Source organism: Plectropomus leopardus, chromosome 9, assembly GCF_008729295.1.
Source record: "Plectropomus leopardus isolate mb chromosome 9, YSFRI_Pleo_2.0, whole genome shotgun sequence".
Classification (NCBI taxonomy): domain Eukaryota; kingdom Metazoa; phylum Chordata; class Actinopteri; order Perciformes; family Serranidae; genus Plectropomus; species Plectropomus leopardus.
In genome coordinates this window covers 25,442,464-25,459,727 of record NC_056471.1, presented here as the reverse complement: position 1 = coordinate 25,459,727, position 17,264 = coordinate 25,442,464, and the positions used below count along the sequence as shown (strand labels likewise).

Here is a 17,264-nt window from a genome sequence, read left to right as displayed (position 1 = left end):
CCTTACGTCCACAGCGGCGTTACCATCAGTTGGACCATAGATTCCCAAAATGGATACAGATTATGCAGAACAAACCTCAAATTAGAAAGGTATTGGATTTTTAAGAAACGAATTAATGTAATTTTACTCGCTGTACAGCTGTAGTTGTTTTTGTGTAGATAAAACGTGACACAGCACTTGTTACTTACAGCGGCTAATGACGTTAGCTCCCAGTGCTAGCTAGTTAGGTTAGCCAAGTTTGTGTCTCCGTAGCCGCCGGGTTTGGTGTCAGCCGGCCGGCAAAAGCAATATTTGACTAGCCAACTGCTTTTCAATGACAGACATTACACAGCGGACACTGGTGTCCGCTGTGGCAAACGTGTGAGTTTGTTTGCAGACGTGCTAACGTTAAAGTGTCAGATGTTGAGAGAGGGCGATGTGTTGCTGTTAATCTGTCTGAATTGGGTTACAAGCTAACATAACAGTGACTGGGCTATCTCCGCATAGCGAGTTCCTGCTCTCCGGTGCCGAGCCCCGTTACAGTGAGGATGTTCCCCAGCCTGGCCCACAGACCATGGCATGTCTTCTGCAGGGTCTCCATGCAGCACAGGGCGCCCCTGTCTCAGCGGTCCCCGAGGTTCAGTCAGCTGTGTTACGGTGAGGACTCTGGCAGTGACACCACACGTTACAGCTGTTACACGTATGCCTCTTACTATTCTGCTTTCTCTGTTCTGTAAAGTATACAAAACACTCGATGATAAAGGATGACTTGTGCACTTTAAAGACGTTAGATGCAGTCTGAAATAATTTGCATTCCTCTAACATTTGCAGTAGGACTCTTTTCCACATTCACCCGGATTATTGGACATGATACACACAAAATACTTGACTGTAAGGCAGAGATCGAGAGGGTTACTTATTTTGTGAGCCTGGTAGGACACAATTGCAGTGTATCAAAGTAATAACACTTTGTTATAGTACTTAAGGATTTTTTGAGAGTATATGTACTTAACTTGAGTTTTTCAATGTCTGTCAACTTTCATTCTTACTCTACTACATTTCAACTAAGCCTGAGAGGACACAGTTGCCGTGGTGTACAGTCAGGGTTGGAAATAGATTTTTTTTTGTCCACATGCCACTGTGTCTGATGGACTCCAAAATCTACCAGCCACTCAATAGATTGCCATTGTTTTTGTAGCAGGTGAGTGAAGCAAATATATGAGCCACTTGCATATGGCTGGTGGCTGGTGCTAATTCCCAACCCTGGTTACATTACTTAAGGGTTTTTTGAGAGTATCTCTACTTTACTTGAGTTTTTATATTTCTGTCAACTTTCATTTTCACTCCTCTACATTTACCGTAAGCATGTTAGTTGCTTACTACAAAATAGGGAAGGAAGAGAGGAAGGTAGTAATGGATGAACAGATGAATGAAGGAATGGGAGGGAGAGGAAAAAAGGATTTTGCTCTTGAAATCCTGTGATTTAAGTAAAAGTTTTCCTTCAAGTGTATTGAAAACTCCACTTTTAAGGTAGTGTATGTTACAAAGAAGTTAACTTAATAATTCTCAACATTTTGACTGCTTTTTTGTTGTTGTTTATATTACCAGCATTTACTTATACTTTTTTTACTTCTGATATTTAAGTATATTTAATAACTTAAAATTGCTTTTGACACTTAAGTTCAGTTATTATCAGATACTTCAATACTTTGCCCAACTAATATTTTTATAGGTGACTTAAACTTCTACTAAAGTAATTTTCTGGAAAGAAATCTGTACTATTACTCAAGTATCATATTAAGATCTAACAGCAAGGATCATATAATTTCAAATGTCAGTACACTCACACTACATTAAAGCAGATGTGAGTTTCAGTTTATGGATTATTTGGTTTAGTTTATGGTTTATGTGGGACACTAAGAACTTTCCAAGTAACAGTAATGAAAATATGACTGTGACTGATTGTTTCTGTTGTTATTGCTAAATTTAAAATGATTTGTGAAACAAAGAAAGGGAAACATAGAAAGGTTTGTCATTTGAATCTGTACCTACAGTAGCTTCTGTTTGTTCATAGATTGTGTAGAAGTACTATAAGAAAAGTGTGTCATGGGTTTTTGTTGTTGTTGTGGAAATTATACACTGAAATGAGAAAATAAACCAAATATTAATGAATGAATGAAGTATGACTTTCAGGTACTTCATCCACCACTGCTGAACTGCTTTGTGTGATGTGAAGCACTATAGTTTATAAATGCAATACATTATTGTCATGATTCATTACTGTTATTATTTACTCTTTAAAAAGTGGGAATTCAGAATAATTTACAATCCGGAGATACGATTCCTATCTCTGGCATAACAAACCGATGTCATCCATTCTGTTGCACAGGTTGGCAGAACGGAGGCATACATAACTTTTGGTTCAGCCTCCCAGACTGCCGTGCTGCTTCTTTAGGACTTGGCAAGGTGCAGTACTACTCTACCTCTGGCCACAGTAAAGATGGTCCCCCAAAATCAGCATCAGGTGGTCCTCCAACAGCAGAAAAGGTCCTGTCTGCTGCTGCAAAAGCTGCCCCAGCTTCACCAGGTGACCAGCTTTAATGTTTCAGATTGCTGTAGAAGTTGTTGAGATGTTTGATGTCTGTCTGACTGTTGTCTGTATTTTGTGTGGCATGTGTACATTCATTTTTACTTTCCTTTTTTTAACCTTTAAAACGGTTGTCTTGTTGCATGCTGTATCAACATTAGCAGAAGGAAATGACACTGGTAAGTGGAAGTGTTTAAGATAATTGAAAAGTCCTCCACAGGAGTTAATCTTTATTCCAAATCTTTAATAACATTTAAATGTTTGCTCTCGTAGGTTCACCTCAGGGGCTGACTAAAGCTGAGACAATTCAAGTAAAAGGTAATGAATGGTTTTTGTGCACATTTCACAGGATTCGGTTTTGAATAAGTCTCGCAGCTGTAGTCTTGGTTCACTTTATATTTTAGGTATCCACAGGATGTGGGTGTTATTTGGGGGCTTACACATGAATGAGGACTAATAAATGAAATCGTCTTCTCCTCCTGTTGTCACATGCAGTGCGGGCAGTCCTAAAGAAAAGGGAATATGGAGCCAAATACACTCAGAACAACTTTATCACAGCAGTCAGAGCCATGAATGAGTTCTGCCTCAAACCAAGGTAACCCCTTTTCCCCAAAATAACTGTGCCATGTTTAAATTATTTTGTATATACAGTAACACTGTGACGAATCTGAACGAACCGTTTTGAATACTCCTCTATCAGTGTAACCATGTTCAGTGCTTGCTGAGATGCCAGCAGCCCACAGCACAAATTCCATTGAGTTAATAAGTAAACGCACTGTTGTGATTAGCTGATGTAAGACTGCCTAACATCGTTTAACTCAAGTCCTCCTAAATCTTTTCCTTTCACTTATGTGTTCACAGTGATCTGGAACAGCTCCGAAAGATCAGAAGACGCAGCCCTCACGACGACACGGAGGCGTTCACTGTCTTTTTGCGGTCAGACGTGGAGGCCAAGTTAGTTCCAAGCCCTTTTTTGCTTTACACCTCAAAAAAAATCAAGAATACAAACACCTCATGTCCTCCTGCAAAGTTTATATATATATATATATTTTTCCACCGACTTTTGTTTATTCATGTATTTCAGAGCACTGGAGGTTTGGGGAAGCCACGAAGCTCTGGCCCGAGAGAGAAATCTCAGAAAAGAGGTGGAGAGAGAGTACCAAGAGAGTAGGTTTTTATCACTCCCTCACTGGATGTGCATGATTGTGAACATGTGATTTTACTAAAGATTTTGTGTTAAAGCAAAAATATTATGAGGACAAATGCTTTCTCACTTTCTGGAAGAGAGAGTGAGCGACAAATGAAAAGCTTAATACAACTTTTGTATGAGGTTGTAAAACATTAAGCTAAAGCAGAAAGACACGAGACATGAGAAATCAGCTATCCTGAGTAACATGATTAATACATGTTATATATCCCATACAAAACCCAAGTGTATAACGACAATTTGATATTTTATTGGAGGTCATGTGCCTGACTATTTCTTGGTTCTGAGCAGTTGCCAGGCAACCAGCAGAGACTCCAGGAAGTTAGTCCTGGTAGCCAAGAAATAGTCTGACCCAACTGGCAACTATTTTAAACATAAAATAATATATTTGTCATTTTTTTAAGCAAAAAGAGCAAACATTTGCTAGTTTTATGCTTGTTAGATGTGGATTTTGACTCATTTGACTTTGGATTTTCGGGCTGTTAGTCAGATAAAACATACAGTTTGAAGATGTCACCTTAGGCTCTGGGAAACAACACATGGCTTGTTTTATTATTTTTTGACATTTCATTGACAAAATAATTATTACAATAATTGTTAATTGCAGCCCTAAATATAATATAACTTCCCTGAATGTTTCACAGCTGTTATTATTTCTTTGGTCTGCAAATTGTCGATTAATTTATCTCTCGTTTGCTGACCTCCAGATATTTTTCGGAATCAACAGTTGTTGAAGGAATACAAAGACTTTTGGGGAAACACTAAGGTGAGCACTTTGACTTCTGCCTGCTATCATCATTGTCATGTTTTATATGTAAAAGAGAAGAAAGTTAGGTGGACATTGGTTGTGTATTTGTGTGACTCTGTGACAGAGGTCGCTGCATCTATCTCAATGTCATTTTCTGTAGTCATTCATGCAGTCACTCCTCTTCAATGACTGTAATCAACCGTTTTACTCTTCGCTGTTATATCATGATATATTCTATACGCTAGAAGGTGAAAGCTAATGTTTACATTAAAATCAAAGGCTGTTTGTTCATTTTTCACTTTGCTTTTTCTTTCTTTCACAAAGCCTCGATCAGGCCAGAGGACAACTTTCCTGCAGGGGCCGGGGAAGGTCGTCATGGTCGCTATTTGCATGTAAGTTTCTTTTTCTCTTTTAAATTAAGATTTTTATTTATTACAATGTCAACAAACAGACAATGTTATTATTATTCATAGTTGCACAGCATCAAGAGGCCTGTTACAAATGCACATTTCTATAACAGCCAAAATAAACATTTCGCAATTACAGCCATACAGTGGGATCATCAGTGTCGCAGCAGCACTGTGAGCTAAAAAAAAAAACTACATTCCAGAGAGGCAGAGATAAACCAAAATAAATTAAACTGATCTAAACTAAAATAATAAAATGAAACCAGTCATTAAAATCAGTAAGTAAAAAGTTAATATTGTTCCCTCAGTCAGGTCTCACAGGCTCGACTTATCGCAGCCATTTCTCCCAGAGCCGTACATAAATGTCCATCCTTACGTGTGTGTAAGTTTCAACTCTCTCACCCTTGTTTCCGACTGCTGTGAAAGCTGTCTGTACTCAGTGACTTTACTGAGCTGACACACACACACACACACGCACAGCAGGACAAAGCAGATTAGAGAGGAACTACAAGCCTTTACTCACCAGGGTTACTACATACAGTGTGTACAGTACATGTATGTACAGTATAGATGAATATCAGAGCGTAACATTTGAAAAACCAAGAAAAAAAAACCCAAAATACTGACTACATTAAGACAGTCGACCTACTTTCACTTGATTCTTTTGTTCTAAAAAAAGCCCCTGCTCTGTAGAGGTTTGAAGCTCACTAAAGTAAAGATCTAAAATATATGAAAATCTGTATCTGGAGTTGCACGGGACCTTGTCTCACATGAGATCCTGTGGCCTATTGGATTAGGATGATTGTGTTAGAGGACATGTGCAGTCACATGAACAGCAGTTTCTTTCACTTATGCACAAAAAAATCACAGGATTCAATAAGTTAAGTGCAGAGCGGAGGAGAGGTCCAGTCTGGGTTCAATCTCCGTGATTCAGGAACATCGAAACAGAGGAGCTGAAATAATTCTAAACAGAAAATGATTGAGAAATAGAAAATGAGAGTAGTTATATGTTATTTAGTTTAACTTCAACCTCCAGCCAGATTTGTTTGTCAACACTTCATAGCCACATTATCAGGTAGCTAATTATATTTTTATATCCAGTATAAGCTACCTGATCTGTAGACCACCTCAGTCAGAACTACTGTTATAAATGATGTTTATAAATCATTTTCCCCACAAAAGCTTCATTTACTTCATTCATTCAGTCAAACTTTCCTTTTATAGCACCTTTCATACAGATCAGTGCTGTTCAAAGTGATTCACAGACGACGGACAAGCTGTTAATAAGTTCATAATTATAAGCCATAAAATTAAAAAATAGCTGTTTGAGACAAATACACACAAGACAAGAAAAACGATGAGAATGTAATAAAATAGATTTAAAAGCTTTCATAATAGCAAAAGTAGTAAAGCAAAGTGAAATAAAAAAAACGTGATAAAATAGATTAAAGAGACAAAACAAGAATGAAAATAATGTCAATAAAAATACAAATAAAATAGATATAAAAGCTTTAATGATAATTATAAAATATTTTGATAAAAGCTTGGCTGAAAAGTATTTAAAATAGATAAAAAGGCAAAAACAAATACAAAGTTACAAGAGAAGAGAAATAAAAAAATGCATTATAAAATTAATAATAATAAAATAAAAGAGTAAAATGCTTACTTTTTTTTACTTGCTGTCTTTGTCCTCAGCAATGGGCTGAACTTCTTCTTCAAGCTCCTGGCCTGGGTCTACACTGGCTCAGCGAGCATGTTCTCCGAGGCCATCCACTCTCTGGCCGACACCTGCAACCAGGCTCTGCTCGCTCTGGGAATCAGCCAGTCTGTCCGCAACCCTGACGCTGGGCACCCGTAAGCACCGTATTTTAATATACTGTTTAAGAAAACAAGACAATAAGAGGGACTTAAGAAATGAAAATGGGTCATTATGATACCAAAGAGTAAAAGTGCAGATCAAAGTTTACAGATTTAGAAGTAACCTTTAATTAATCCAAACATTTGTGCAGCGGATACATGTGTCTGCTGTAATAGAGACCTGACATCTTTTCCAGGTACGGCTTCTCCAACATGCGCTACATCGCCTCCCTCATCAGTGGGGTGGGCATTTTTATGATGGGAGCAGGCCTCTCCTGGTACCATGGCATCATGGGATTGTTGCACCCAGAGCCCATTGAATCTTTGTTATGGGTGAGTGTCTGTGTCGAGTCTGTTTAACAAGATGTGTGCATACTGTATATAAAGGATGATAATCTAACACGGGACATTTCTGTGTTGCAGGCTTACTGTATTTTGGCGGGCTCTCTGGTGTCTGAAGGAGGTAGTTTATATACATAAAGTTGCAGATCTTTGACGTAATTTTGACATAAAGTGCATTTTGTGCTGAAACGTCTCTTCCTGTTTTCCTCTCTCAGCCACGTTACTAGTAGCTATCAATGAGATTAAGAGGAGCGCCCACCTGAATGGACTGTCTTTTTATGAATATGGTAAGTACAGCTGAAATTTAGTTATGTTCTTAACTGATATGTAATTTACACCCAGCATTTCAATGAATCTGTACTGATCAAACAGAAGTTAACGAGCCCTTATCTGCCTAAAGCTTCAGGTAATTTGTTCTGCAAATACAGAGGAGGCATGATTTCTTATTGAGTTTGAATTGCTAAAATCACATATGCAAGAGTTTTATGACACACTGACTGCAAAATGGCCAAATGTAAATAGAAATGGTTCTCCGAGCCACATATAATGTATGATCTTGGCTCAAGGTTTTTGTTTTCGATCCCAGCAGACCTCAGGGCTGTACTGCAAAGCGAGATTTGTGGGTTAGCGATGTATATTGAGTCAAAAGCCTGAGTTTTAAGTCTTGTGAAGGTGGATCGCTTTTAACCTGGCTATATCGCCATGGCGGCTTTACCTTGTCACGACCGGGTTGTGTTCAGAGTTTTGGCCTGAAATCAGCTAAAAAGCACCTTTCACTAATCATCTGCTGTGGAAATAGTGTCACTCCATAATGTTACATTAGTAACGTCTCTGAATGAAGCCGTGCAATTACAGTAGCATTTACTGTATGTATTACGATGCAGGGTTTGTTTTTTATTTTGGCCACAGGAACCTCCAGTATATCAGTGATGCAAAAATTCTGAGCAACAGTACACACACATATATATGTATATATATGTGTGTGTGTGTGTATATATGTTTTTGTTCCATTTTTTATTTGTGAGGTTGTTTCACTCTCACTAAAAAGAAGTCTTCTATATTATATTTTTTAACAAAAGTTAATTTCTGATTTAGCTGAAGCAAAATCAGAGATTTGAGCATTTTTTATGATGTTATGTCTTTTAGTTGAAATAAATCAATAAATAACGCAGGTAGCATTATACATTAATAGTTCACTATATTGTGCGCAACATTTAACGTATCAAGAAGCTTCCCTGGCCAGTGTGAACCGAGTGTTATACTGGTTATATCTCTTATTTATTTGGTCTTTTTTTTTTTTTTTTTTTACTTTGTTTCTGTACTTATTTCTATCTGTGTGCAGCTGCAACACCTGAACCTCCCCTGTGGGGATCAACAAAGGTTTATCTTATCTTAGAAATACAGAATTGGTAAAATGTGAAAAAAAACAGCTTGAAAATTCAGGTGTAAACGTGGTCTTGTTTTTTTTTTTTCTGTGTGCAGTAATGCAGAGTCGAGACCCCAGTACGAATGTGGTGCTGCTGGAGGACGCTGCCGCAGTGTTAGGGGTCATCATGGCTGCTGGCTGCATGGGACTCACCTCCCTCACAGGTAAACAACGAGACGTTGTAAGTCATGCAGTTAATGAGATCAAATTTTATTGCTTCTTATATATCATCCTCTCTTTCTGTACTGTGATTTATTATTATTCTATTGATAAAGCACCGTCATCAGGATAATCTCTTGTGTTTTTGTACTTTGACTTCTCTCTACTATCAGTGTTGGCAGTGATCCATTATTAAATTCTGCTCCTTTTTTCATTTTCCTTTCCTGTATTTCTCTGTGCCTGTGTTTTCCCAGGTAACCCCTACTACGACAGTTTGGGCTCTCTCGGCGTGGGCACGCTGCTGGGCACCGTCTCAGCGTTCCTCATCTACACCAACACAGAGGCTCTGCTGGGTCGCTCCATACAGGCTGAACGTGTACAGAAGCTTACAGAGTTCCTGGAGAACGACCCCGCAGTAAGGTCAGCAAATGAACAGGCACAATCTGGTGCACACACACACACACATGCACACATGCACACACTGCTTTAGCATGATTTAGGGTAATCATCATGGCAATAATCCCAAATTACAATCTACAAACCACAGAGCGAGCCAGTACATGGTCTAACAGTGACTTTATAGGTCTACTGATGTTGATGGACAAAGTTCAGGCTTAAAATAGAGCGTGTGGTATTTACTGGTGTTTACATGCAACTGTCATTAAAGCCAGCTGTAAACACAGCAGCTGATCCACTTTAATGCCTTAATATCACAGCAGGAACACGGAAGTGAAAGTTACAAACTTTGCTTTAGGGATTAAACGTTGGGGTCTTGTAACCAGTTGCATTTTACGTCCTTCACATTACGTTATAATCGCATTGTTTTGGACCAAAAAAAGAGGGAAAGGTTATTTCTTTTGTTAATAAATCAAAACCAAAAAAGTCTTCATCAGAGCATGTAAAAACAAGTGGCAGCTCACAGATATGCTGAGGCTGATCTCAGGTGCCAGACAATCAGAGGAGCACCAGATAATTGTCACAGGTGCAATCAATGAAGTGAGTGTGCACACACTGAGGTCAGCTCCACCAAGCACCAGCAAATACACCACACAATCAGCAACGTCAGATACACGTCGCATAATTTCATACAAAAACATCAATAAATGCATGAAACACACTTTTTAACCTTTGCAAAACACTGTGCCTTGGAATTTTACTGAAAAAATAAGTAACAAGTCTAATCTCTCTCTCCTTTTTTGGTTATTTTGGTCCTTGAATCCAAAGAGCGGCGTTTTTTGAAACCAACACATGTGAAGCAGAACTCCTCAGCCAAACTTTTTTACACTGTGTTCAGAGTTGGGTGTTGTTTGGATTTTAACCATTCTTTCCAGTTCTTTGATGGACAGGGTTTAAATAGGCCAAATGCTTATTTCACAGAAAAACTTTTACATATTCATTCATATTCACAAATCACTTCATACAGTTTATGGAGCCTCCTCATTTATTTCATACAGTTAGATTGGTTGCTGTTATTAAATGATATGATTTAATAATAATCTGTACATTTTTGTAATTGTAGCACTGAAACTTGCCAAAAGGACACTGGGTCCAACATACGTAAAGAGACATTGATTTACGAATTATGTCACTATGTCTGCGCTACCCTCTGAGACTTCGCTCTGCTCTGCTTGTGTCTGTCTCTACTCACAATCTCAGGAACGTGAGTACAGCCCAACGTGCGAAGACAAATACAGGCAGGCTTGTGTTCCCGAAATTGCAGTCAATATGAACAACATTCAAGTTGAAACAGAAAAAAAAACTATTCCTAGCGTCTTTGAGAAAAACATGCGACTCAGAGCAGAGAAATAAAGCTGCAGTCTGTGGCACACGGTCTTTCCCCGTCTCAAGTGCTGGCAGCTCTAATTGCTCTTCCCGTAGTACTTAAACAAAACTAAAACTAAATGTATCGCCACGTGCCGCAACATTATTTTTTAACTTCTTGGGGGGCTTTTTTGTGTGTGTGGCTTTTTTATTTAGAAATTTTAATTTCTTCACAATTTCTTTGGAATCTGAATTTTGGAGCTGTTTCTTGACGCCTAACACTAGTTGTGTTGTTGTGGTAATCTTCTGAAGTATCCAGTAACTATGTTGTGTTCTCTGACGAGGTTTCAGTGTGATAGTTTTTCTCCCTTCCTGAAGAACTCCTGCTGTGCTTTGTTGTTGTTCTGAGCAGGGCCATCCACGATGTGAAGGCCACTGATATGGGTCTAAGTAAAGTGCGCTTCAAGGCTGAAGTTGACTTTGATGGCCGAGTGGTGACGCGGTCTTATCTGGAAAAACAAGACATTGACCAAATCCTCAATGTAAGTATTTTTTTCCACCTCCCTTTGGTGTAAATATTTTCTTCACACAAAACAGCATCCTTTGTCTTTAATATCGATACTTTGAATTTTCTACTTTTTAAAACCTTGATGTATGGTTGGCAATAAACTTTATGAGTCCCTCTGACTTTGTTGCTGCCAAGGACACACTGAACAAATGACAGATCCATTCAAAACAAAGATTTTTTACTCATTAAAGGATAATTACCTTTCTTTTATTTTTCTTGTTTATGCCATCATCACAGTTATGAGTCATAAAAAAGTAATCAGATTTTTTGTGTACCTCCTGATTGCTGGAAATGCTGCTGCACATAGCACAAGTAACGTTTTACAGTCCTTACCCTGCAGCTAACACACTGACTTTCAATAACAGAAACTGATCATTATCAGGACATTTTAGGTAAAAGTCAATGTGCATGTAGGCCGTATTTAGATTGAAATGTATTTATTTGACATTTATGGTTATAAAATACAGTATAATCATCATGCAAAATGAATCACAAGAAATCTTCAACAGATGTGAGAACTCTGCATGCTGTATCGCAGTTCACAATGTCGCAGCAGGTCCCCACATTATCTTGTAGTGTGCAGAAGTTTAGAGGTTTTATCTGTTGTCTCCTGATTCAGCCTAAGTCCAGTCAGAGTGTTTTTAACCAAATAATGCAGCAGGAATCTGGCAAACCTTTAAACTTAATTTTAATGAAATCATTTGTCTCCCTTAAGATTGCTTTTGCTGTACCCAAAATGCATCTATATTGCTCACATTTATCTTAACTTGCTGAAGTTTAGTGTGTGCTTTTGCTGTTCAAATAATTTACTGAGGTGTTTGGAACAATTGTTGACAATTATTCGGTCACGTCAGGATTTTGCAGGATGTTTTTATGATTCTTGTGGCCTGAAATTGCCTGATTTGCAGTGTTGCAGTGCAAGTTGCTTTAATAATTCATTTGTTTTTTAAATCATAAGAGTTTGTAATTTTTTGAAGTTACAATTGCATAACATCACATCATTATATGATGCATTTTCAGAGATAATATTACTGTACGGGCTAAAAACAACAGGGTCGGCAACTCATTTATAATTTATAATGAAGATGCATACCCTGTTGTTTTTTGTAGGAACAGAAAACAGAAACAACAAAGGACAACATTAGACTGCAATTGTTGACCAATTTGTTAACTGCAATTTGGTGGAAGTTTTCTTTGGGCTTGCCTTATCGCCAATCTGACAAAATCTTTAAAATCAGTCCATTTCTAAGACACAGCTATTCATTCATTCAAGGAAAACATTCATCCTGTGTGCCTAAAGATTAAATATAGTAAGATAAGAAAATGACTGTATTTCAGAAAACACAAGGAGCTAAATCAAGTTTTTGATATTTTTGAACTGAATATCAAATATGTAGTTTTTAAAAAAACCTAAACAAATCAAAGACATTGAATAAATACAGCGTTGTCCCTCATTTTTCAAAAATCCCAATTTTTTTTTGTGTGAGAGAGACATAGAGACTCAGACAGACAACATGATGATGTACATTAGACCACATGGACAGACATACACAAACCCTTATTTATTCACAGATAGATTAAAAAAAGAATCAGAAAGTAAGAGAGTGAAAGAACAGTAAGAAAAATGAAAATAGATCCGTAAGAGAGTGAAAGAAAAGTAAGAAAAATGAAAACAGATCCTCAGCAGAAAGTGTGCGTCTCTCTCTCCGCAGGACATTCAGCAGGTGAAGACGCCCGAAGAGCTTGAGAACTTCATGCTGAAACACGGGGAGAACATCATCGACACTCTGGGGGCTGAGGTGGACCGCTTGGAGAAAGAACTCAAAGTACTGAAATATTCAACTTGTCGACATTGTTTTGTTGTACGACGGAGTTTTAGGACTACATTGAGGGCCTTGTTGTAATATGAGAACAAAACTCTCAATATTACAGGAATAAATTTGTAGATTCATTAGAAAAAAAGTTAAACTTGTAATATTATAAGAAGAATAATAAGAAGAATGTTACGAGAATAAAGTCAGAATTTCATGAGAATGAGAAAAAAGTCTGAATTTTACTTGAAAAAAGTCACGAGAGCACAGGCAGTATCCTGGGAACTGGGAACAATGGTTGCCACGGAGGCGGCCTGTGCACTCGGCTGTTTTATAGTTAGCTTGCAATATGTATATTTTTCGTAATATAATATCCCCCCCTCGTAACATTGTGACTTTATTCTCATAAAATTCCGACTTTATTCTCTTAATATTACGACATCATTCTCATAATATGATTACTTTTTTCTCAAAATATTACAAATCTATTCTCATAATATAATTACTTTCTTTTTTAAAATTTTACGACTTTTTCTTGCGACTTTATTCTCATAATATTATGACTTTATTCTTAAAATCTAACCTTTTTTTTCTTTATTAACATGACCCCACTGTGTACAAAATATCTTTAAACTCTTGTTTTTTTAAAATATTTATTTATTTATTGCAATTTATATGCACGGCAAAGACAGACCGGTATGTAACTCTGTTTTGTTCCTCTGCAGCAACGAAACCCAGAGGTTCGTCACGTGGACTTGGAGATACTATAATAACTGACGGGTCTCTGCTGAGGGAACATCCTGCTGAACCAAGAACAGGAAAAGATGAAAGGAGGGCCAAGCCCGCCTCCGTTATCTGCCTCCCACCCTGACCACCACAAAACAAACCTCCGTCTCTGCACAACTCATCAAGTCTTACTGTAGAATAGTCCACAACCGTACTCGAGGTTTGGGCGAGCTTTCTTTTGCGTTGCTTGAACTTCATTTAGCCGAGAATTCAACCTGCCGGAAATCCACTCTCGCATTAGAGTGAGTGTTTCGAGCTGAAGACTAAGAACTGTCATTAGTCTCCTTGAATTTTAAGAGATCTCTGTTGCAGTTCACACACATCTGTAGGACAGTTTAGTCTTCTGGTCGTTTGCTTGAACTCAAAATCCTGCAGGAATGTGTTTGGATTCGCTTGAAATCATGACGGCTCCTACAACAAAATCTCAACAGGACCAGTATCATTATTATTATCAGACTTAAATGTGATGCTTGAACCACAGTTATAGTGTTTCCTTCATTAGTACGAAGGAACCTCAGAGCTACATATTCAAACTAATTTTATTTAATTGCTAGACAATATTAGATGTTTTTTTTTTTTTTTGTTCTTTTAACGTAAAAGCTGAGATACTGACAATGGCACGATGCTGCTGCGGCTTCTCTAATGAAGATGGTTTGTTATGAATAGATTTTAATGCTATTACAGAGGAAAAAATACAAGTTAAAAAGGTATTAAGACATTTCATTGGATTGTATGTTAGAGTTGAAGAGTGAGCTAAGGTTAAATACAGTAGCACTTATTGAGCATCAGCTTATGCAAAAAAAGAATAATTAGAAAACAGGTTGTTTTCCCATAAAATCAATATTTTCCTGTGATTTTATGAAGTTGAAAGGCGAACAAATGTATTAATCATTTATTGGACTACAAACATCCTCCCACGCCAAGAACTGACATTATAGGCAGCGGCATCCCTCTCCTTCACTTCTCTCTTTGCCAGCTTCACACTCCAAACATTGATGTCCTACAAAATTTAGTAACTCGTGAAGTCTGGTAGCTGATCAGCAGGTGACTGGTTGCACTGATCCAAAAATGAGGAACTGGAGGGATGCAGAGTTCCAGTGTAAATAAGCGGCCCGTGATGTTAAAAGGTACTAAACGAACAGACCGGCCCCATCTCAAACAGGCTTTTGTCATCACCCAGGATGTCACCCTGTACAGTACATGTATCAAATAATCAAGTGAATTATCTCCTACTTGGTGTTACTGCTGAAACTCTGTGTGAAACATACAGCGACTGCGCTTTTTTGGCTTTTCATTTTGCATTTTACTTTAGTCAGTCACAGCAGCAGCAGAACGGGACACGCCTGCCTGCTCAGACGTGTCAGTCTGCTGCAGGAGGTGAGCCGGAGTCATGTCATCTCTGCTGGGAAGGGAGGGTGCATATATATTTTTGAAGGTGTTAATAATGTAAATTTTCCGGTTGGTTGTAACGATGTTGCCGTTGCTGAAGGAGTTGGAATAAATTTGAAATAATTTATTAAATTATTTTTGCTTTCATTTTCTGTCATGTGAGTTCATCTCAACACGGCTCAGTGAGATTTGTGGCAGATTTTCATATAGGTGACATCGGGACTTATGGGTGCCACCTTTGGAACTGGTAATTCAGGTCACCTTAATGTGTTCATCAGTGACTGATCACATTAACATCAGTGACTGATCATAACTATTCAGAAGGAGTGCTGTTGGGATATATATTCAGTTATACGTTGCACTGCACTGTTGGTACACAGAGTGTATTCTGGGCACAGATGGAGCAGTTGAACGCCAATGAAAGTGAAACCTAACCGTTCATTCTGCTGCGTCTCAAAGTTTGCATTCACCGATTTAGCAGCTGCTCCTCTCATCCGTCGATCAGATCTGATCAGTTCTGACCATATCGACAGATCAATTATCAACCCGCAACTCAAACTGCTGCTCAGGGACGGCGCTCCGCCTGTGCTGTATTCATGAACCAGCAAAACATCTGAATTTAGAGATGGGACACGCAATTCTGTGGGAAACACTGATATTACTAAAATGTGCACACACACACTGTGCAAACACAGCCTCCCTCTTTCAGTTCTTTAACCACTTTCTTATAAAGATCAGCACTGAGATATCTGCATACAGTAAATGTCCCACACAGTGCAAGAAATTAGTAAAAAAAAAAAAAAAAAAAGTACAAAGAAAGGCCTGATTTTTATTTAAAGATCATTAAAATGTATGATATATTATTATAGAATATATTCAGAATTGTTGTAATTATATGTAACAGAAAAAAAGTACTTTTTTCATTTTTTTGCACCATTTGGGATTGTGTTCTTTGTTTATTTTCTCATTTGTTTTTTACTCTCCTTTTTTCCAGATATTTTTTCCTTTTAACTTTTTTTTCTTGCTAATTTTTGGATCATGTCTTGTTAAATTGCTCACTACATTCTCCCTTTGTTTTTGCAAGACATCAAACCAGTTTGCTTAGGTTTCAAAGGGTTAAAATGGTCATGGACATTGATGCTAACTTCTCCAGATGTTGGAGGTCTTTTAGGACCCTAGTAATGATTCTTGGCTACATCGGAGACCTCTTAAAACATCTTTTGGAGTAAATAAGTACATTTTCAAGCCTTTCTTTTCGGATTTGAGGCATGTTTCCTGTTTAAAGCTCAGATGGTTGACTGGAATGTAAACCCAAGTCCATTAGATGGTGCAGTTGTAGGGATGAGAGAGGAGGGGGGGCACTAGCCTGTGCGCTGACGTCAATAAAAACAGTCATTTCCAACCAGTCTGCGCATTGACCGACCGTTCAAAACATTACGCACAGCATCGCGGCTGGACCCACGCTAGACTACTCGACTGAAATAATTTTTTCGCCGAGCCCCGGAGAGCGGAGACAATGCGGACAGACTCCACTGCAGGTTTTTACACCATTGAATGTTGTCTTAACATTTTGGGTGTTGCGCGCATATCAGTGTCATGTCTCGTCATACCATTCCCAAGTCAGTTGTGCCAGTGCCGCTGCCCATCTTGTTTCCTTTCATGTCTCCCCAACGCAGAGAGAAAGAGAGAAAGGCTCGCTTGTGCACGTTGATTAAAAAAGATAAGCAGATCCAGAGGGCTGATTTGGCTCCATTATTATGAAGGAAACATGCGTCGAGACGCGCCTGCACACGTCTGGAGATCACCAAACACATCTTTAATCCTACCGCAGCCTTCTGCACAGCACAGCGTCACTTTCACCATCATTTATTTTGTGAGCGCAATTTAGGAAAATGTAGCTGTTTTTGTGATAATACTCGATGCATTTTTTCTCCCCCTCTCCAATATTTTCCTCTCCAGCAGCCCACAGATGGGGGCGCAGTAAACCTGCACAGTTGGGGTCTCAGCTTTTCATGCAACCTCCCCTCCATCACCACAAGCCTGCGGTTACAAAATCCCAAACCCCATTTCTCTTCGGTGCGGAATTGAATTAAAGAAACGAGATTTTTTTGCAGCATTGTAATCACTTCCCATTACTAACCATGCAGAATACCCTCATCAACCTTTTTTTGTTGCTTTACGCACCGTTTTTTTCTCTCTCTAAATAATCGATTTGGTTGCTGTTTCAATCACAGGTG

The 17,264-nt window shown here is 38.3% G+C and overlaps 1 protein-coding gene across 3 annotated transcripts; it reads left to right on the top strand.

The window, feature by feature from the left end:
* On the top strand, window positions 1-15,174 carry slc30a9 (solute carrier family 30 member 9). 3 transcript variants are annotated; one of them, XM_042493714.1, is made up of 19 exons: window positions 1-89; window positions 487-636; window positions 2,369-2,566; window positions 2,731-2,745; window positions 2,840-2,884; window positions 3,062-3,161; window positions 3,428-3,520; window positions 3,651-3,733; window positions 4,481-4,539; window positions 4,846-4,913; window positions 6,624-6,782; window positions 6,983-7,118; window positions 7,209-7,248; window positions 7,343-7,414; window positions 8,610-8,717; window positions 8,967-9,132; window positions 10,886-11,015; window positions 12,754-12,867; window positions 13,578-15,174. In XM_042493714.1, the coding sequence occupies exons 2-19, from the start codon at window positions 528-530 to the stop codon at window positions 13,620-13,622; spliced, it is 1,740 nt and encodes a 579-aa protein (XP_042349648.1). In that variant the 5' UTR covers window positions 1-89; window positions 487-527; the 3' UTR covers window positions 13,623-15,174. The 3 variants fall into 3 exon arrangements, with proteins under 3 accessions (XP_042349648.1, XP_042349647.1, XP_042349649.1); XM_042493713.1 differs by having other exon boundaries at window positions 2,728-2,745; XM_042493715.1 differs by lacking the exon at window positions 2,731-2,745.
* Window positions 15,175-17,264: the final 2,090 nt, after the last annotated feature.

What these genes read in the sequence shown, in the direction of transcription:
- slc30a9 (XM_042493713.1), top strand. Translation starts at nt 528, where the DNA reads ATGTTCCCCAGCCTGGCCCACAGACCATGGCATGTCTTCTGCAGGGTC. An exon ending in ACTTTTGGGGAAACACTAAG is followed by an intron (nt 4,540 to 4,845) that starts GTGAGCACTTTG and finishes TCTTTCACAAAG; the next exon opens with CCTCGATCAGGCCAGAGGAC. An exon ending in GCTTGGAGAAAGAACTCAAA is followed by an intron (nt 12,868 to 13,577) that starts GTACTGAAATAT and finishes GTTCCTCTGCAG; the next exon opens with CAACGAAACCCAGAGGTTCG.